The sequence below is a fragment of the Piliocolobus tephrosceles genome, chromosome 13 (assembly GCF_002776525.5).
Source record: "Piliocolobus tephrosceles isolate RC106 chromosome 13, ASM277652v3, whole genome shotgun sequence".
In the NCBI taxonomy this organism is placed as follows: Eukaryota; Metazoa; Chordata; class Mammalia; order Primates; family Cercopithecidae; genus Piliocolobus; species Piliocolobus tephrosceles.
Window position 1 is genome coordinate 113,773,135 of NC_045446.1, and position 21,564 is coordinate 113,794,698.

Below are 21,564 nucleotides of genomic sequence, written 5' to 3' on the forward strand. Positions count from 1 at the left end.
ATTGAATATAACAGACTTTCATATGAATACACTTCAATAAAAATCCATATTGCAAACCCATAAATTCAGGGACGATCTTTTATTTTCTGAAGTAATACATTAGGAGTTCCTGTAGTCATTTGGCGACCCTCCTTAGCTACCCTGCTCCATGCCAAAAAACAAGAGAGAGAACTAGTTTTAAAAAATTAATTTGAGGCCTTTAATATGCTACTATTGGTGTTTTATTGACAATTACTCCAGATAATGTATGCCTACCGAATGAGACTTCCAAAGTCAAGGAATTTGTAGAAGAAACTACACAGAAACTTGCCCCAAATGCAGTAGAAAGAATTTGGTTTACAGAGCTGTCCCAAGTAGGCACCACAAAGCTCTTCAAAATAAAATTCTTAAACATTACATTGCCGGGTGTGGTGGCTCATGCCTGTAATCCCAGCACTTTGGGAGGCCAAGGCGGGCAGATCACCTGAGGTCAGGAGTTCGAGACCAACCTGGCCAACATGGTGAAACCCTGTCTCTACTAAAAATGCAAAAATTAGCCAGGTGTGATGGTGTGTGCCTATAATCACAGCTACTTGGGAGGCTGAGGCAGGAGAATCGTTTGAATCCAGGAGATGGAGGCTGCAGTAAGCCGAGATCATGCCATGCACTCCAACCTGGGCAACAGAGTGAGACTCTGCCTCAAAAAAAAAATTACATTTCAGGAATGTATGTATTATTTCATAAAGCAAAATCCGCCTGTGCAATACTATAAAATCTAAAATTTCTCAAGGGTGAGAAACAAATCGAGATAGTGATGGATTAAAATAAAAAGGGGATTAAGCAGGGATGATCTACAAACGCAAGGTATCTGGCTTAATAGGTAGAAGACGGGAAGTGATTCCAAGTGTAATGGAGACATCTCCATGGACAAGAAAATTTTTTTTAAAAAGTCTTAGATCAGCAGAAAACAAGGATTGAAAGGACTTTCCCGGTTTACAAAGACCTTTGCTGAGAAAGAAAGCCACACATTTTCTTGGTAAAGTGTTCCAGAATTTCACAAAGCCTGTTCTCAGGAACTTTACTCTGATCTCTAGCTTAAATCAAGAAGAAATATGGTATTGTGGAAGGAGCCGAGTCTAAAGATTTGGCTCTTACTGCATTGTCTTGAACAAGACATTGAGTTCTCTTTGCCTGGCATTTCCCCCTCTGTGGAACAGCAATAATTAAACCTGACTTATCTATTATCTATGTCATTATGTCGTTGAATAAATCAAATAGGATGTCTTTAAACGCAGCGAAAACTTTTTAGTACTATTTTACTTGATGCTGTTGATAGCTAACTTCTTCGTGAATTATTCATAACCCTTCACTTTCAAGGCACATGAACTTTCTGATTATCCTCCAACTTCTGGCTACTTCCTTTCACTCTCCTACTCCTTCAAGTCTTCTTCTTCATCTGCCTGTAAGTGCTGTTGACCCACAGATCCTCAGCCTTCTTCCTCTCATCCTAAATAACTTTCTCTGAAAGATCTTATCCACACCCACACCTTGAGTGCTTTGGTCTGTTGAAAATCAAATCTATATTTCTAGGCTAGATTTTTTTTTTACCTGAAATACCAAAAACCTACTAGACATCTCCACTTAAATGTACCGCAGACACTTAAAACTCAACACATGGAAAACTTATTTTATTATCTTCCCTGTGTTAATCAGTTCTCACACTGCTATGAAGAAATACCTGAGATAAGGCAATTTATAAAGAAAAGAGGTTTAATTGTCTCACAGTTCTGTATGGCTGGGGAAGCCTCAGGAAACTTACAATCATGGCCAAAGGCACCTCTTCACAAGGCAGAAGGAGAGAGAATGAGTGCCAGCAGGGGAAATGCAACTCATTCACTATCATGAGAACAGAATGGGGGAAAACTGTCCCCATGATTGAATTACCTCCTACCGGGTCCCTCCTACAACATGTGGGGATTATGGGATTACAATTCAAGATGAGATTTGGGAGGGGACACAAAGCCAAACCATATCATTCTTTCTAAAATTTCTCTTTTCCCCATGATACCATGTGTCAAAATATGGCACCATTTTCCTAGTTTGTCAATCCCCTTCATCAATATTCCAAATATGTTAATTTCATCTGTTTTAAATATTATTTAAATTTATTTATTTATTCTTAGAATAAATAAATAAGGCTTGAGTGCAATGGTGCAATCATAGTTCACTGCAGCCTCAAATTCTTGGGCTCAAATAAACCATCCACCTCAGCCTCCTGAGTACCTGGGACTACAGACATATACCACCATACTCAGCTAATTTTTTAAATTATTTGTAGAGATAGAGTCTCACTACATTGTCCAAGCTGGTCTCGAACTCCTGTATTCAAGTGATTCTACTGCCTCAGCCTCTCAAAGCACTGGGGATTACAGGCATCAACCACCTGATTTTATATTTTTTTGTTTTTTGGTAGAGACAGGGTCTTGCTATATTGCCCAGGCTGGTCTCAAACTCTTGTGCTCAAGCAGTCCTCCTGCCTCACCCTTCCAAAGTTCTGGGATTACAGGGATAAGCCATCACTCTCGACCTGACTTTATCTTTTAATGATACATGCTGGTTGCCTAAAAATCAATTTGCTGAAAGATAATTAACCAAAAAGTCAATTTACTGAAAGCTGGTTCACCGAACACTCAATTTATAAAATGACCAGTTAGATAAATTTAGTTTAGCTTTCAAGTTTTTTTGTAACTATGTGCTTATTTCATAAAACTACAAAACATAAGTAAACATAAAGCAGAAAATTTAAATAACTCATATTTCCACAATGCATAATCAGCTAACATTTAAGTGTGTATTTCTCCATATATTTTATACATTCATTTAATTTGCATAGTATTGTTTTTAATAAAAGTAGATTATATTGTATATAATATTTTAAGTTTTCTATTTTAAAAAATTTATTAACATTTTTATATAAATAAATACAATTGAACATCATTCTTAATGGGCGTATGGTAGTCCTTTGACAGGAGACCCATAATTAAAACTGTCAATTTCTCCTGGACAATTTCTACGTACAATTTTTCACTATGATAAACAAGGCCGAGAAGAATGTGCATTTTTTGCAAACATAACATTATTTTCTTACGATAAACTCCTAAAGTACAATTGTTGTATCTACAGACTTGCTCTTTATTAAATTCTTTTATATATGCTGCTGAACTATACATACATAACAGTTTGTCTAGTGTTCTCTAGTTCCCCCCACTTCCTTTCTGTGTCCTCACTGAAAATCAAGTGCCCTGACGACTTTATGACCCAGTCAGCTGCAGGTTTTACCCAGCAGGCTCAAACCTAAGCCCTTGAACACTCAGGCACTGATAAAGATTATCTAAGTTGTTGCCTAAAACACTGAAAGAAACTAGCCCCAGCCCTGTGCGAAATTCCTTAAGCCCTCATAAAAACTCCATATCTTAGCCCCTCACTGTGGACATACGTATGTAGAACACCCCCTTTCTCTTGCTGTCTCTAGTGAGGGTGACCTTAGCCCTCTGTAAGTTTTTCCTGATAAATGCTGATCACTCTAGCATTTACTATTTATTTCTTTAGAACCTCAACCAGAGTCATCTTGGGAAGGTTTGGGGAACATCCTTATGGAAACTCCCCTGCCACTGTTTCGAGGTGACTCCAGCCATGGGTTCAGCTAGAGTAAACAGCTTACCTATACACACCCCATAGGTAATATATGAGAGTACCTTTTCCCCACACCTTAACTTACAGTAGGTATTATCATTCAAAAACTTCTCAACCCAATTTGATTCCAAAAATGGCATGTTTTGATCATATTTCTTTGATCACTAGTGATGCTGACTATTGGACATGTTTTGTTGACTATGTCTACTTTTTTCATTTTAAATCTACTTTATCAAGTACAGTAAATTACTAAATACAATGCAAAATGCACCTATTGTACGTGAACATGACAATTACCACAAAAGCTCCCTAATGCACCTCTGCATTCAATCCCTCCACTGTCCCTGAGCCCAGGCAACCACTGACTTGCTATTTACCATTACTGATTTATTTTGCCTGATGTAAAATTTTATACAGATGAAATTCTACAGTACATACTCCTTTCTGTCTGGTATCTTTTGCCCAGTCTAATCTTTTTGAGATCCATCCATATTGTTGAGTGTATCAGTAATACATTCCTTTGTATTGATGAATAGTAATCTGATGTATGATTATTTTCACAAACTTGTTTATTCATTTACATGTTGATAGACAGTTAAACTGTTTCTGGTTCAGGCTTTTATGAATAAAGCATATATAAACATTCATGCACAAAACTTTTTGTAAGTGTGTATTTTCATTCTCTTGGATAAATATCTCATGTTAGCATTGTTGGGTCATAGGCAAGTTTACCTTTATAAAAACTGCCAAACCATTTGTTTCAGTCTATTTTGTGTTGCTGTAACAGAATACCTGAAGCTGGGTAATTTATAAAGAAAAGAGGTTTATTTGGCTCATGATTCCAGAGTCTGAAAGTCCAAAAGCATGGTGCTGGTGTCTGCTTGGTTTCTGGTGAGGGCTCATTCTTGTGAGCAAGAACTCACTACCGTAAGAACAGCACCAAGCTGCCTATAAAGGTGAGCCCTCGTGACCCAAATACTTCCCAGTAAGCCCCACCTCTTAAGAGTTTCACTTCTCGGGCCGGGTGCGGTGGCTCAAGCCTGTAATCCCAGCACTTTGGGAGGCCAAGACGGGTGGATCACGAGGTCAGGAGATCGAGACCATCCTGGCTAACATGGTGAAACCCCGTCTCTACTAAAAAAAACAAACAAACAAAAAAAAACTAGCCGGGCGAGGTGGCGGGTGCCTGTAGTCCCAGCTACTTGGGAGGCTGAGGCAGGAGAATGGCGTAAACCCGGGAGGTGGAGGAGCTTGCAGTGAGCAGAGATCCGGCCACTGCACTCCAGCCTGGGCGACAGAGCGAGACTCCGTCTCAAAAAAAAAAAAAAAAAAAAAGAGTTTCACTTCTCTACATTGCTGCACTGGGAATTAAGCTTCCATCATGAGTTTTGTCTGGGACACACAAATCATAGCACCACTTTACAGAGAAGTTATTCAATTGCACATTCCCAACAGCAATGTAGGAAAAGTCCAGTTGCTCTCCATCCTCAACGAAACTTGATATTGTCAGATTTTTAAATTTTTAACATTTCTAGTGGGTATACAGAGTTATGTCAGTGTGTTTTTAATTTGCGCTTACCTGATATTTAATGATATTGAGCATCTTTTCATGTATTTCTTGACCATTTGCGTATTTTCTCTTATGGAGTAACTATCTAAATTTTGGAGTCAATTTTAATTGGGTTGTTTGTCTTTAGATGATTTGTAAGAGACTTGTTTTATCTTCTAAAAAAGTCTTTTAATATATGCATTGAATATTTTTTCCCAATCTGTGTCTCACCTTTTCATTTCCTTAATGGTAAGATCTGAAGAGGTGCAGAAGTTTGGACACCATGAACTCTTAAAACAAACCAACCAAAACTCCCTACAAGAATAAACTGGAAGGAATGAAACCCAAACTAAGCAGACTAGAAACATTAGAGACAAAAGAAAGTAACAATCCAGATAAAAGCAGAAACAGGACAGAACCAAGAGATCTCAGGTGGTAAGGCATCATAGTTTCAGCACTTCACAGAAAAAACAAAGAAGGGGCTCCACACGTGTGAAATTAGTAAAAAACTAACTTGATCTAAAACTGAATAGAAAAGAATCAAGGTAAATCCCATATAAAGTTATTGTCGTTATAAGAAAAAGAAAGGTTTTCTACAGAAAATATACAGCAAGCCACAAAAACTTGCCAACAAACAAATAATAAAACTCAGAATTAGTAAAAAATTTTAAATTAAGCAATAGAACTCAGGAAATTGTTGGAAATAAAAAACAGTTTCAGAAATTGAGACTGAACTAGGAATAACCAAAATGAAATAAACACAACAGATATTGCCTTAGGAGAAATCAAAGGTGAAAAGAAGGGAGAAAAAAATGAAATGAAGAGGATTTGGGGGAAAGTAACAAATGTAGACACTAGGTAAAGATCTAGCTGGCAACTGGTATAGAGTAGGAGCCTCAACAGAGAAATCTAAACCAATGAACAAGTAATAAAAACTAAATTCAAGAAACTTTCTGGCATTAAAAAAAAATATTTAAAGTAACATGTTAAAAGAAACATCATGCCTAAGAAAATTGTCTCAGAATGAACATTAAAATATATCCTAGAAAGATTATTGAACTTCAAAAAAAAGACGCTTTGATAACTATGTAGTCCTACATTTCCTAGTTCTGTTTGAAAAGACCTAGAAACACTGGCTAGGCCAAGAGCAGTGAGCCTCTCCAGCACCTAATTTGTGTTCTTGAAATATCATTTCCCTGCTGAAAGAAATCAAGTTTCTTGGAGAAATGGTTGATTCCAGGTCTGAGGAGTTAAATGTATGAAATGAGTTCATCTTATCATATCAGAAAGCAAGGAAGGTATAAAACTAGAAATTACTAACACTGTGTCAAAGACTCCAGAGAGAAACTGAAGAGAATTCTGCAGGCCAAAGATAGAAAAATGTGATCAACAAAAATAATTGCATTAAGTTATTTTTGTTATCCGTCACAGTTATTTTACACATAAAACATGTTTACAGTGGTGAGTTTATAATAAAGAAAAATAACTGGTCACTTTTGGAGTATAATAGGGTATCAAGTTATTGTTTTGAAACTTAGAAAATGCAGGTGATGTGTTTTTAAGTTAACTGTGGTATTAGATACACAAGCCTATGTGTTTGATAAAATTTCATAGAACTAAATACACGCACAGATGAGTGTAAGTAAAACTGGGGAAGTCTGAATAAGATCCATGAATTGTATCAATGTCAATAATCCTGGGTATGATACTGTGCAATCATTTGGTAAGATGTTACCAATGGGGGAAATGGCATAAAGTATACAGCAGGAATCTTTCTTCATTATTTGTTACAATTACGTGTTTAGGCCGGGCGCGGTGGCTCAAGCCTGTAATCCCAGCACTTTGGGAGGCCGAGACGGGCGGATCACGAGGTCAGGAGATCGAGACCATCCTGGCTAACACTGTGAAACCCCGTCTCTACTAAAAAAATACAAAAAACTAGCCGGGGGAGGTGGCGGGCGCCTGTAGTCCCAGCTACTCGGGAGGCTGAGGCAGGAGAATGGCGTAAACCCGGGAGGCCGAGCTTGCAGTGAGCTGAGATCCGGCCACTGCACTCCAGCCCGGGCGACAGAGCAAGACTCCGTCTCAAAAAAAAAAAAAAAAAAAAACAATTACGTGTTTAATTACAATTATCTCAAAATAAAAAGTTTAATTTAAAAATCTTCATTAGCAATATATTCATGGATAACAAAATACTGAATGTGTTCTTGAATGGGAAATTTCCTTATGAACATACTTCTCTTACGAATGAGCCTATATGAATGAAGAGTTCTTTCAGTCTACCTTCATATGCTCCTAACCTCCTATGCTGTCAGTTTACTTGGTGCAGCAGCAGGGTGCCAAATTCAGCATTCCCTTATAAATATAAGGAACATAACATTCCTTTTTTTCTTAAAACACTTTATAGTAAACTTTTTAAAGCTAGTCAGTTGTGCGCAATCATGAATATTAAGTAACAACCATAATGGTAGTAACTGATGATGGTGTTGATGGTAATGAGTGAGGTGGTTGTGGGGATGATGGGCATAATCGTCATAATCATGTTGATTGTGATGACAATAGTAATGGGACTGTTGATCGTAAAATATTCCAAAGCTGGCATTAGACGCTAAGTTTCCCTAGTTGCAAGATCACCCTACCAATAAAAGGAAAATTAACACACGTGGGAGACAAACCATGCTTCTCAAAGCCAGTGTAAAGCAAGGCTCTAATTGCGCAATTAGTGAGGACCACAACCTCTTGAGTGATTACAGCCCAGGAGATACTTTGCCCATATAGTCGTAAACACAATCCCAAGCCCCCAGTCTTAGTGACCCATTTTTTTATGACTTTGAGTAAATGTAGGACTCAATATAAATCAGTATGGTTCCTGCATTTTCTGATTGTTGAAACCAAGGCAGCCCTTAAAGTTTCCAGCAGACTGTGCTTTATTTTTCCTTATCACAGGTATTTAATTACAAACTTAAAGCAATCTCATGAGAAAAATATTTCTTCCATGAACTCTTGTTTATGATGCAGAGTATTTATAACCGTGTATTTATCTTCACTTCTATGTGCTTTTTTCATCTGTGTGCTGTGTTCTCATTGGCAGTAATCCTAAGGCTCTGATGGCTTAGTGAAACTAAAGGTAATAATTGTAGTAACTAATATAAAATATATGGTTTGGCCAGGCATGGTGGCTCACACCTGTAGTCTCAGAGCTTTAGGGGATGAAGAGAGGAGAATTGTTTGAGGCCAGGAGTTGGAGACCAGCATGGGCAACACAGAGAGATCCCACCTGTACCCAAAATTGTAAAAAGTAGCCCAGCGTGGTAGCATGCACCTGTAGTCCCAGTTACTCAGGAGGCTGAGGTGAGAGGCTTGCTTGAGCTCAGGAGTTCAAGGTTACCGTGAGCCATGATCGCACCACTGCATTCAAACCTGCGCAACAGACTGAGACTCTGTCTTTAAAAAAGAGAGAAAACAGGAAAATAAAAGAAATGTGTGGTTTATATTTGCCTTTTTTATGTTATTAGAAGACTCTGAGAGTGAAAAATTAAATCAGTGCTGTCTAGCATTCTCCTACACAATGGTGTTCCCACCTGCTGTGCACTCAGTGAACGGTGTTCATTCCACACTGCTTTGTAAAGCACATGATCCACAGTTACAGTTATTCAAGTTGGGTGTTTCCTTTCATTTTAAGAGGCAGAGATGGGGTAAAAAAGGATATGTAGTGTTTTAAATCTACTGTTGCTATTTAGAAAAAAAATTCTTCTTTGTAATAAATGAAAATAATACATTTCTATTTCCATTGTCATAAATGGGAATAATTCCTTACGCACAATGCTTGGGACTAGAAGTGTCTTGAACTCAGAATTTTTTTCAGGTTTTGGAATATTTGTATATACATAATGAGGTATCTTGAGGATGAGATCCAAGTCTAAACATGAAATTTACATATGCTTCATATACATCTTATACACATAGGCTGAAGGTAATTTTATACAACATTTTTAATAATTTTATGCATGAAACAGTTTTGACTGTATTTTCACTGAGACCAGTCACATGAGAGGAGGTGTGGAATTTTCCACTTGTGGTTCATGTTGGCGCTCAACAAGTTTCAGATTTTGGACTTTCAGTTTTCAGATTAGGAATGTTCAACTCGAATTTTAAAAATCTTAGCTACCTCTCATACTAGTTATTGTAAAGCTAAATGCCTCATTACCAATAATTTGACATAAAAGCTTACAATGCAATGCAGATTTTGCTTCACACCACATCCTAATGATTTTAAAGACTCTTACTTCTAAGAAAAAGGAAAACAGTTAGTGCCAGTTAGAATCAAATGAGACAATACATTTGTGAATGCTATGTTTAAAAAGTAGATTACAAATGTTTTTGTAAAAATACATATATATTTATATACATGTAAATACATACATGCATAGGAAAAGTCTAGAAGGATATTCACTACCACCATTTGGTTCCAACTGGTGGAAAATGGTTGTTTTAAATTTTTGTTTATTTGCATTTCTAATTAACTACAATGCATATATATTGCCTTTATAATTTTTTAAATGCATCCAAAATTAGCAATAGATCTTTCCTCTATCTTCAAAAATTATAGAAATTAAATGTTATTAAATAATAAAAAAGTGCTACACAAAGATAAGCTAAAACAAAACAATTTAGTTTAGTGGAGACAAAACACACCGGTGGTCAGAAGTCATGAGTTTCAGGTTCAGTTCTGTCTCTTACTAGCTTAGTTACCTTGGGTGATTTATTTAACTTTTAGAGCTTCAATTTCCTAGACAATGAAACAACATGCAGCATTCTTCTTTTCCTATGCTATGCATATACCAAGTATAAACCTGTTTCAATTACACATTGCTTAGAGCTGTAAGTGTGCAGATTTACAAGACTACACATGTGAGGCAAAAGAGGAAACTCATGGTCAGGACGGAGCAGAGGTAAGTATGAGTTCCAAGTCACCAATAATTAGTAAACCTTGGGCAAATCACTTGGTGTCTGGCACCTCAGTTTTCTCAATACAAAAATGAAAATAAAAATCCTTCCCTAAACACATTTCTCCCCATTTCCCAAAACTTTAGAAGTTAATGAGATTGACCTTTGAAAGAAATGTGTAAGCTGTAAAGCATTATGCAAAAGTTGGTAATTATATAAGGAAGCAATTAAAATAGGGGGAATTTAAGTTTCATAGCTTAAGAAATACATCCCACAGATGAGACTATCTATACATATTGTATCCAGCAATGATTATTCATGCTTCCTGGAGACATGCCTGTAATTTGAATACTTCGTCATCAGGGATGTAATGGGACAATGGTTTGATATTATGATCTGAAAATAATAATAATAATAATAATTAGCTATTTAGCACTTACTATGGAACATTCAATGGGCCAGCGCTCAGGGTGCACCACAGATCAATTAAATCAGAACATCTATGGGTAGAAACCAGGCATCAATCCTTTGTAAATGTTCCATGTGATTACAATATATAGCCAATGCTGAGAACCACTGCCTTAGGACCTTAAGTCAAGTGAGAAATTAAGAACAAATTCCAGACTCTTAATGACAATTCACATTTTTTATAGGCACTGAGTATTTGAAAAAAGATTTCTAAATATGCATTATCCCATGTTACTTTTACAACCACCTTTCGAATCAATATTAATTTCTTCATCTTTCAGACATAGAAATTGATGTGTCAATGACACAGCTTGTAACTACCCTATCACCCTGACACTGCATAAATTTCAGATAGGTATTTACATGTTCACACTCAGTGAATATTTAGGAATTATATACCTGACAAGGGAAGTTTATTTCTAAAGCAAAATCCATCTCCAAATACTAAATATGAAATATACTACTTATCTACAGTGTAGAGATTCTCAAACTTTACTACACAACACCATCACCAGAAAGATTGTTAATACATAGATTGCTGGGTCCCATATCCAGAGTTTCTGATTAAGCAGGTGTGAGCTGAGGCCTGAGAATTTGCATCTCTAAAAAACTCCAGGTAATATCAGTGCTGTTGGTCCAGGGACCCCCCTTTAAGAAACACTGCCCCAGGATACTTTAGAAAAATGTGCATGGTAAAAGATCCAGACCTTGGCCTGCTTTCCTCCCATCTTCATGATCTCTGAAACACTCAGGCTGGTCTTCCTGCAAAGAAGACCAGCAAATAGCACGAGGAGGTGAGGAGGGCAGGGAGGATGCATCAGCAGAGAGCCCAGGATGTTTCACTAGCACCAAAGGCTCAAGACTAGCTTCCCCAAGCCATCCAAGATTATTAGCCTTTTAATGGGGTTCTTGTCTCCCATGCATCCCTGCAGGCCTCCTGCTCAGAGAAGGATGGCTGCAGGAAATCACTCTACAGTGACAGAGTTCATTCTCAGGGGATTAACGAAGAGAGCAGACCTCCAGCTCCCCCTCTTTCTCCTCTTCCTCGGGATCTACTTGGTCACCATGGTGGGGAACCTGGGCATGATCACTCTGATTCGTCTGAACTCTCAGCTTCACACCCCCATGTACTACTTCCTCAGCAATCTGTCACTCGTGGATCTCTGTTACTCCTCCGTCATTACCCCCAAAATGCTGGTGAACTTTGTGTCAGAGAAAAACATCATCTCCTACGCAGGGTGCATGTCACAGCTCTACTTCTTCCTTGTTTTTGTCATTGCTGAGTGTTACATGCTGACAGTGATGGCCTACGACCGCTATGTCGCCATCTGCCACCCTTTGCTTTACAACATCATTATGTCTCATCACACCTGCTCCCTACTGGTGGCTGTGGTCTACGCCATGGGACTCATTGGCTCCACAATAGAAACTGGCCTCATGTTAAAACTGCCCTATTGTGAGCGCCTCATCAGTCACTACTTCTGTGACATCCTCCCTCTCATGAAGCTGTCCTGCTCTAGCACCTATGATGTTGAGATGGCAGTCTTCTTTTTGGCTGGATTCGACATCATAGTCACGAGCTTAACAGTTCTTGTTTCTTACACCTTCATTCTCTCCAGCATCCTCAGCATCAGCACCACAGAGGGTAGATCCAAAGCCTTCAGCACCTGCAGCTCCCACCTTGCAGCTGTGGGAATGTTCTACGGATCAACTGCATTCATGTACTTAAAACCCTCCACAATCAGTTCCTTGGCCCAGGAGAATGTGGCCTCTGTGTTCTACACCACGGTAATCCCCATGTTGAATCCCCTAATCTACAGCCTGAGAAACAAGGAAGTAAAGGCTGCCATGCAGAAAACACTGAGGAGTAAACTGTTCTGATGTAAATGTTATTGTTCCTTTTCAATTTAGTAGTAATTGTTTTTTTGTTTGTTTGTTTTTTGTTTTTTTGTTTTTTTTTTTTTTTTTTTTGAGACGGAGTCTCGCTCTATCGCCCAGGCTGGAGTGCAGTGGCCGGATCTCAGCTCACTGCAAGCTCCGCTTCCCGGGTTTACGCCATTCTCCTGCCTCAGCCTCCCGAGTAGCTGGGACTACAGGCGCCCGCCACCTCGCCCGGCTAGTTTTTTGTATTTTTTAGTAGAGACGGGGTTTCACAGTGTTAGCCAGGATGGTCTCGATCTCCTGACCTCGTGATCCACCCGTCTCGGCCTCCCAAAGTGCTGGGATTACAGGCTTTTTTTTTTTTTGAGACGGAGTCTTGCTCTGTCGCCCAGGCTGGAGTGCAGTGGCCGGATCTCAGCTCACTGCAAGCTCCGCCTCCCGGGTTCACGCCATTCTCCTCCCTCAGCCTCCCGGAGTAGCTGGGACTACAGGCGCCGCCACCTCGCCCGGCTAGTTTTTTGTATTTTTTAGTAGAGACGGGGTTTCACCTTCTTAGCCAGGATAGTCTCGATCTCCTGACCTCGTGATCCGCCCGTCTCGGCCTCCCAAAGTGCTGGGATTACAGGCTTGAGCCACCGCGCCCAGCCAGTAGTAATTGTTATAAATACTAGAGGGGCAGCTTTTGAATGCTGGCCAGCCATGGATGGAAAATAATCACTTCTCCACATGGCTGGGTGGATGCCATTTTTCCTTCTCTCCCTCTTTTTCCACTTCTGATTGAAACCAGCCAACTTCAAGTTCAGGTTTTCTTTCACTTGAGATCCATCGCCCTATCCCAAGCCCTTTAATAAATGTTTCCTACCTTAATTGTAATTTAACTTAAATGCTAAACTTTCAACATTGAGTTTTAGGGTCATTCATGGTCTTATCACCTTCTACACAGAAAAAATTACTCAGCCTAATTTTTTTCTTTATTTTTTTCTTTTTGGTGACAGAGTCTTACTCTGTAGCCCAGGCTGGAGTGCAGTAGCACAATCTTGGATCACTGCAACCTCCACCTCCCGAGTTCAAGTGATTCTCCTGCCTTAGCCTCCCGAGCAACTGGAATTACAGGCATCTGCCACCATGCTCAACTAATTTTTGTATTTTTAGTAGAGACGGGGTTTCACCATGTTGGCCAGGCTGGTCTTGAACTCCTGACCTCAAGTGATCCACCTGCTTCAGCCTCCCAAAGTGCTGAGATTACAGACGTGAGCCACCACGCCCAGCCAATTTTTTTCTTTTTGTACTTGGGAATAAATAAGGCAAAGAGAGGCAAAGTATCTCTACTTACTCCTGCCCAAGAATTTCCTGATCTCTTTATGCAATTTTCTTAGTGATACTAATAATAATGATAATAGCAGCTAACATGTGTTTGGATGCTGACTCTGATCCACGCAAGTCTTCTATGTGCTTTCTATTCTATTTCAATTATACTGCACAACAAATAGGTACTATTCTATCCTCATTTCACAGATATGGAAACTTGGAGCAGGAGTAACAACACTGGGATTCAAATCCTAGTCCCAGTGACTCCAGAGCCCAGACTCTGGGCACTCACACATTACTTCTTCACTTTAGTCTAACAGTCCCTTTGAACAGCCTATTAAACCTTCCATAATTATGCTCGCCCAATTTCAAATGCCTTCTGAAAATAATTTCTCAAATCCCTTCCTTTTATCATCTGCCCAAACCTCTTTCTCTTTATGGGCAACAACTATAATAGAATGGGAAAAGATGCCTAAGTAGCATATATAATAATAAACCTTAGCAAACCAGCAAGAAAAAGACATCAACATTAGCAAGGAAAAAAAATGAGCAAGGTATACAGAACAATTTACAAAAGCGAAAACCTGAAGTACCACAGAGCATGTGAAGAGATGCTCAAACCGATTACTAAACATAGAAGTGCAAATTAAAACAGTGATATATCTTTTTATATTTATAAGATTAGCAAAAATTTTAAAAGCTGGATGGTGCTAAGTGTTAGTAAGGAGGTAGGGATTTAGGTAGGGATATACTACAGCTATTCTGGAAAACAGTAAGACATTACTTAGGAAAAATAAGTATATGTATCCACAGGGCATAGCAAATCTGGTCCAGGGTATATATAGTCCCAAATCATTCTCTTTCAGGCCTGTAAGATGGCATGTACAAAGGCATTCATTATACCATTATTTTAGGCAATGGGAACTTAGAGGTAAAATAGGTGTCCACCATTGGGAAAGTAAGTAGATAAATTGTATCTACTTACTTACAATTTATAGACTTTTCAACAGTTAGAAACAAAGGATTAGCTATACACAGTATAGTTTAGAGGTATAGTGCTGTGTGAGAAAAGTAAGAAAGATAATGAGATATAAAACATATTATTTATGTATATTAAAATTGCATGTGCACACACCCCAAAAAAAACACACTTAGAAAGAAAAAAGACCATAACGTAAAATATACATTAGGTAGGTTAGAATGACTGCTGAGAGATATAGGATGCTTGAAAGTAGGGAGTAGAAAAAAAGATGAAACAGAAAACCAAGAAAGACCACATTCTGGACCATAAAACACACCTTAACTGATTTGAAGAAACAGAAATCATACAATGTCTGCTATCTGCTCTCAGACCACAGTGAAATTAAACTAGAAATCAGTAACAGAAAGATAGCTGAAAAATCATTAAATACTTTGAAATTAAACAACACATTTCTAAGTAACACATGGGTCAAAGAAGAAAATCGCAAGAGAAATTTTAAAATATTTTGAATAAAATGAAAATGCAACTAATCAAAACTTGTGGGATGCAGCAAAAGCAGAGCTTAGAGGGAATTTTGCAGCATTGAATGTCTTAGCAAAGAAAACGATCTAAAATCAATCACCTAGACTTCCAACTGAGGAAACTAGGTTGGAGAATTGCAAATTAAATCCAAAGTAAGCAGAAGAAAAGAAAAAAATTAGAGAAAAATCAATAATATTTAAAACAGAAAATCAACAGAGGAAAATCAGTGAAACCAAAAGCTGGTTCTTTGAAAAGATCAATAAAATTGATAAGCCTCTAGCCAGGCTAACTGGAAAAAAAAGAGAGAGGACACAAATTACTAGTGTCAGAAAGGAAAGAAGGACATCACTATAGATCCTGTGAACATTAAGAAAAAAAAGAATTACTATGAACAACTCTATGCCTACAAACTTAATAACCTAGATGAAATGGACCAACTCCTTGAAAGATACAATCTGTCAAAATTCACACAAGAAGAGATAGACAAACTGAATAGGCCTATATATATTAAAGAAACTGACTCAATAATTAACAGCCTTTCAAAACAGAAAACACCAGGTTCAAATGGGTTCACTGGTGAATTCTATCAAATATTTTAAGAAAGATACTATACCAATTCTCTACAATCTCTTCCAGAAGATTGAAGCAGAGGGTATACTTCCTAACTCATTCTTTGAGGCCAGCATCACCCTAATACCAAAATCAAACAAAAATATTATAAGAAAAGGAAGCTACAGACCAGTACCTAACATGAATAGAGACAATAAACTCCTCAACAAAATATTAGCAAATTGAATGCAACAATGTATTTAACAACTATATACCATAACCAAGTGTACTTTATCCCAAGTACATGAGCCTGGTTCAACTTTTGAAAATCAGTTAAGGTAATCCAAATCCACATCAACAGGCTAAAGAAGAAAAATCACACGTTGATGTCAATAGATACAGAAAAAAAATTTTGACAAAATTCCTCACTCATTTAATAATTTTTTAAAACTCTCAGTAAACTAGGAACACAGGGGATCTTCCTCAACTTGATAAAGAATTTTTTTTTAAACCTACAGCTAATATCATACTTAACAATGACAAAGTTGAAACTTTCCCACTAAGATCAGGAGCAAAGCGAGGATGTCCCCTCTCACTGCTGTTTTCCAACATTGTACTGGAAGTGTTACCTAATACAACAAGACAAGAAAAGGAAATAAAATATATACAGATTGGGAGAGAAGAAATAAAACTGTCCTTATTCACAGATGACATGATTGTTCATTTAGAAAACTAAAAATAATTGGCAAAAAATAAAAAAATAAAAACCTCCTGGAACTAATAAGCATTTACAGCAATGTTGCAGCATACAAGATTAACATACAAAAGTAAATTGCTTTCTTATATGCCTGCAAACAACAGTGGAATTTGAAATTCAAAACACAATGCCATTTATGTTAGAACTCCAAAAAATGAAATACCTAAGTGTGAATTTAACAAAATATGTGCATGATCTAAACAAGGAAAACTACAAAACTCAGATGAAAGAAATAAAATACTAAATAAATGGAGAGAGATTCCACATTCATGAAAAGGAAGGCTCAATAATTCATAATTGCCAACATTTGGAACCAACCAAGATGTCCTTCAGTAGGTGAATAATAAATAAACTATGATATGTTCAGACAATGAAATATTATTCAGTGCTAAAAAGAAATGAGCTATCAAGCTATGAAAAGACATGGAGGAATTTAAATCCATATTACTAACTGAAAGACGTCAATCTGAAATGGCTACATACTGCATGATTCCAAGAATCTAACATTCTGGAAAGGGTAAAACTATGGAAACAGTAAAAAGATCAGTGGTTGCCAAGGATTAGAGTGGGAGGGAGTGATGAATGGGTGGAGCACGGAGGATTTTTAGGGCAGTGAAAATGCTCTGTATATATACCGGTATGTATAATGACATAGTGTATACATGTATAATGACATAGTGTATATATGTATAATGACATGGTGTATACATGTCATTACACATTGATCTAAACCCAAAGAAGGTACAATATCAAGAGTGAACACTAATTTAAACTTTGGCCTTTGGGTGATAATAATGTGTCAATGTAGGCTCATCAATTGTAGCAAATGTGCCACTCTGGTAAGGGATGTTGATACTGGGGAAGGTTATGTATGTGTGGAGGTAAGGAAAATATAGCAAATCTCTGTGCCTTCTGCTCAATTTTTCTGTAAACCTAAAACTATCTTTAAAAATACATTCTATTTTTAAAAGAAAAAACAGAAAAAAAAATTATTTTTCCTAGACCCACCACCCTCAGGTACATACCAGTGAACATATCCAAGAAGCTCTGGATCAGAGCTAGCCACTGAACCATTGAATAGAGAGACAGGCAAGTTCACCCTCAATAATTGCGAGGTCTTGGGAAAGACTATCTACATGTTTAAAAGTTGTAAATTAAGCTAGCGAAGTGTTAAATATTTTCCTTCCTCCTACCTTGATAGATATACCTTCATAACAAGCTAGATGGCCAGGTTCAAATTTAGAAATCTCAGAATTCTAAGAGCTCCATGCCAGAATGTGGTACTAGGAAAGGGCTCTTCCCGGCACCTGGCATTCTCCCCACAGACACAGCTTTCCCCCTCCGCTTCCCACTCCCCATTGTGTCCCATTCCACAAGGGACCTCACACGTACACATATATGGGCAACCTGGTATTCAGACTCTTGGTCCATACACCTGCACAAAGCAACCCCGACTGTCCGTTTTATCTAAGGTTGAACAGCCAGTAGTGGTCTGCCTTCAGGACATGGTCCTGGGGAAGAGCCTTATAAGCAGGTACAGGGTATTTAAGGAGGGAATTCTGGTATCCCCAACACTACTAAGGGATGCATAGGCTCTAACTGGGCACATCCTCTTGGATCCATTCACCCCATAAGGAAGGATCAGCCAGGGGAGGGCTGAAGACAGAGACACCTCTCACAAAATCTAAGGGAAGCATTATTATTATTGTTATTATTATTATTTTTGAGACCGAGTCTCACCCTGTCGCCCAGGCTAGAGTGCAGTGGTGCGATCTCGGCTCACTACAACCTCCACCTCCTGGATTCAAGTGATTCTCCTCCTCAGCCTCCCAAGTAGCTGGGATTACAGGCGCCCACCACTGCGCCCGGCTAATTTTTTGTATTTTTAGCAGAGGCAGGGTTTCACCGTGTTAGCCAGGATGGTCTCGGTCTCCTGACCTCATGATCCACCAGCCTCAGCCTCCCAAAGTGCTGGAATTACAGGCGTGAGCCACCACGCCCAGCCAAGAGTTATATTTTTATATATGGCCTGGACATTGTCTGGTTGTATGTTCAGGCTCTCCAAAGTGACAGAGTGAAAAGCTGGTACTACTGGTACTACCATCTGCCTGGACTTTTCATTGTAGCTTTCAAAGTTTTTCCACTTCTGTGCCCTGCCATGCATTCAGAGATTTTCAGAAGGACCCAGTGTAATTGAAACAGATTACAAAAAGTCCATAGCAGGCACACAGAGAAAATGGTCTTTACCTTCAAATGCATAGCAGTTTGGGAAAAGGAACCACAGTTCAGAACTAAAGCCTTCTCTGGGAAAAAGAATAAAATGCAGAAGAAGCAATCCAAGGCAGAGTTATAGGGTCTCTGTTCTCATTCCCGAACCACAAAATGAGAGCCTTCAAGACACTTAAGCAAATGCCATTCAAATTTCACACCAGTTACACAGGGTCCACATAATTGGACCATATCCTTCCTTTCCCCATCACTCTGCTGAAATGTTCCCATTTGCCAGGGTTTGGAACAAAGTAAGGGAGCTCTGTCGAATTAAGGTCAGCTTAGGGTAATTAGCCTGGCACCAGTCCCAACAGAAGTTAGACTCTCCTCCAGCAAAGACCTGCTCAAGGCCAAGCCTCCCTTTAATTACCAGGGGCCTGGTAAGTTATTTAGAGAACATCTCCTGCTCCTAGCATGGATAATTGCTCAGAGCCAGCTTCCTGAAGCTGCCATGTCCTTTTTCTGTCTGTCCTGGGATCCCTTCAGGTTGTCTCTGCACCCCCATGCTTATCAGTGTCTTGTTGCTTTTGCACATGGCTGCAGACTCTATGCTCTCAGAAGCCCTGCTGCCAACAAAACGGGCAAGTTCATAGCTGTGGGCCTGCCACTGCTGCTGATGTCCCTGGCCCAGGAGTTTTCCAGTGTGTTGCTGCCACTACCCAGTGCAGCCGAGGGAGCCTACACCACCTTATTCCTTTCACTGCATGGGATCTGGAGTAAGACGGCTGTGAGTATGATTCATATGCTAAGCAAGTTTCATTATTTTGGCTGGGTTGGATGTAATGAAATAAGCAGACAAAATATGTGCTTAGGCACCAGAAAATCAGGGCAACAAGAAGGTTTTGGAAAACATTTTCACAATTTTCCAATTAAAGAAACTAAAAACAAACAACTTTAGTTTCAGAATATATGTATTTATTGTGTCATTTCAAATATTAATTTTTATTTTAAATTGTATGTGGCTGAGGGAGATTGGGCACTATAATGTTTTTTAAGGGCCTAGGACCCCAATGTAATCAAGACAGTTGGTCAACTAGTGAACAGATCGGTGGTTTTTAAACTTTAGCCTGTATCAAAATGACCTAGGAAACCTGTGAAGACAAGGGCTGAGCTGCACCCCACAGCTTCTGATTTACTAGGTCTGAGGCAAGGATTGAGAACCTGCATTTCTAATAAATGTGCAGGTAACACTGACGCTTCTAGGCTGGGGACCACACTTTGAGAAGTACTGCTTTAGAGGAAGGATGTCTACGTGAGCCCCTTTATGAGTAGCTGTAAGTATTTTAGTCTTGTCAGTTTCACCAGGAAACCCTCCAGCCTCCTAATGAGACTGGCTGCCAACATCCTGAGAACCCAGCCATGGAAAGAACAACAGGGTGTCATGACTTAATTCACAGACTTGCACATAATCTCCATGTTTTTACAGAAAACTGTTCTTGGTATCTCAAGTACACAAGATGTAAATAGTGCAGTTGACGCTTGAACAACACAGGAGGAGTTGAGATGCCAACCCCCCTACACAGCCAAAAATCTGCTTGTAGCTTTGACTCCCCAAAAACTTAACTAGTCATAGCCTACTGTTGACCAGAAGCCTTACCAATAACATAAACAGTCAATTAACATATTTTGTATGTTATACGTATTATGTACCATATTTTTATAATAAAGATACAGAAATGCAGATACAACTAAAAAAAATCATACAGAAGAGAAAATATATTTACTATCCACTAAGTGAAAGTAAATCATCATACAGGTCTTCACCCTCATTGTCTTCACATGAGTAGGCTGAGGAGGAGGAAGAAGAGGAAGGCTTGGTCTTGTCTCAGGGGTGGCAGAGGAGGAAGAAGTGGAGGAGATGGAAGAGGAGGCAAGAGAAGCAGGCACACTCCATGTAACTTTCATTGAAATAAATACATATATAAATGGATCTGTGCAGTTCAAGCCCATGTTGTTTAAGGAACAAGTGTGTTTCCATTTTGAAAATAAGTAAACTGAGGTTAACAAATGTGAAATAATTATAAGGCTTTGTGGTTAGTAAGAAGCAGAGGAGATATGCAAGCACACATCTAGTAGACCTCAAAAGAGTATGCTCTCTTTTTAAGGCACCAGGCTACAATATAAGGGTGTCCTTATGTTATAACTAAGATTGGAATTCATGTACAAATCCACATAGGCTCAAGGTGAAAGGAAAACTGCAGGAGCATCATTCTGTGCAAACCATATGAGCTTTGCAATCAGGATGACTTAAATTCAAACTCTGACACTCATTGATGGCAAAAACAAAGAGGAGCCCCACTGGGTACTTCTGCTGAATAAAGACATTGCCAGTGTCAATCTCAAAAAAAAAAAAAAAAAAAAAAAAAAAAAAAAAAAAACTGGATCCTCGTATAGGAAACCAATCTGTAAGAAGAGATGCCTGGATGGAAAAAGGAGAGGAGCTGGTTTCCCTTCTCAGCATGGACTTTGAAAGGTAGACAAGTTCAAGTGCCACCTCAGACAGTGAAGCAGATGATAGCCTCTGCAGCAGCAGGAGCAGGGTGTGGGAACCTCTGTGGGACCCCACAAGCTGACAATGATTAAACAATATCTCACAAGGCATATTCTCTAGACACACTCCACCTTTATTTCCCTTTCATCATCACCTAGCCTTAGGACAGT

The 21,564-nt window shown here is 38.7% G+C and overlaps 1 protein-coding gene across 1 annotated transcript; it reads left to right on the forward strand.

Annotated features, from left to right (window-relative positions):
- Nucleotides 1-11,587: 11,587 nt before the first annotated feature.
- On the forward strand, nucleotides 11,588-19,630 carry LOC111540020 (olfactory receptor 8A1). The gene is made up of 2 exons (XM_023208081.1): nucleotides 11,588-12,503; nucleotides 19,390-19,630. Exons 1-2 carry the CDS (start codon nucleotides 11,588-11,590, stop codon nucleotides 19,494-19,496), a joined length of 1,023 nt encoding a protein of 340 aa, XP_023063849.1. The 3' UTR covers nucleotides 19,497-19,630.
- Nucleotides 19,631-21,564: the final 1,934 nt, after the last annotated feature.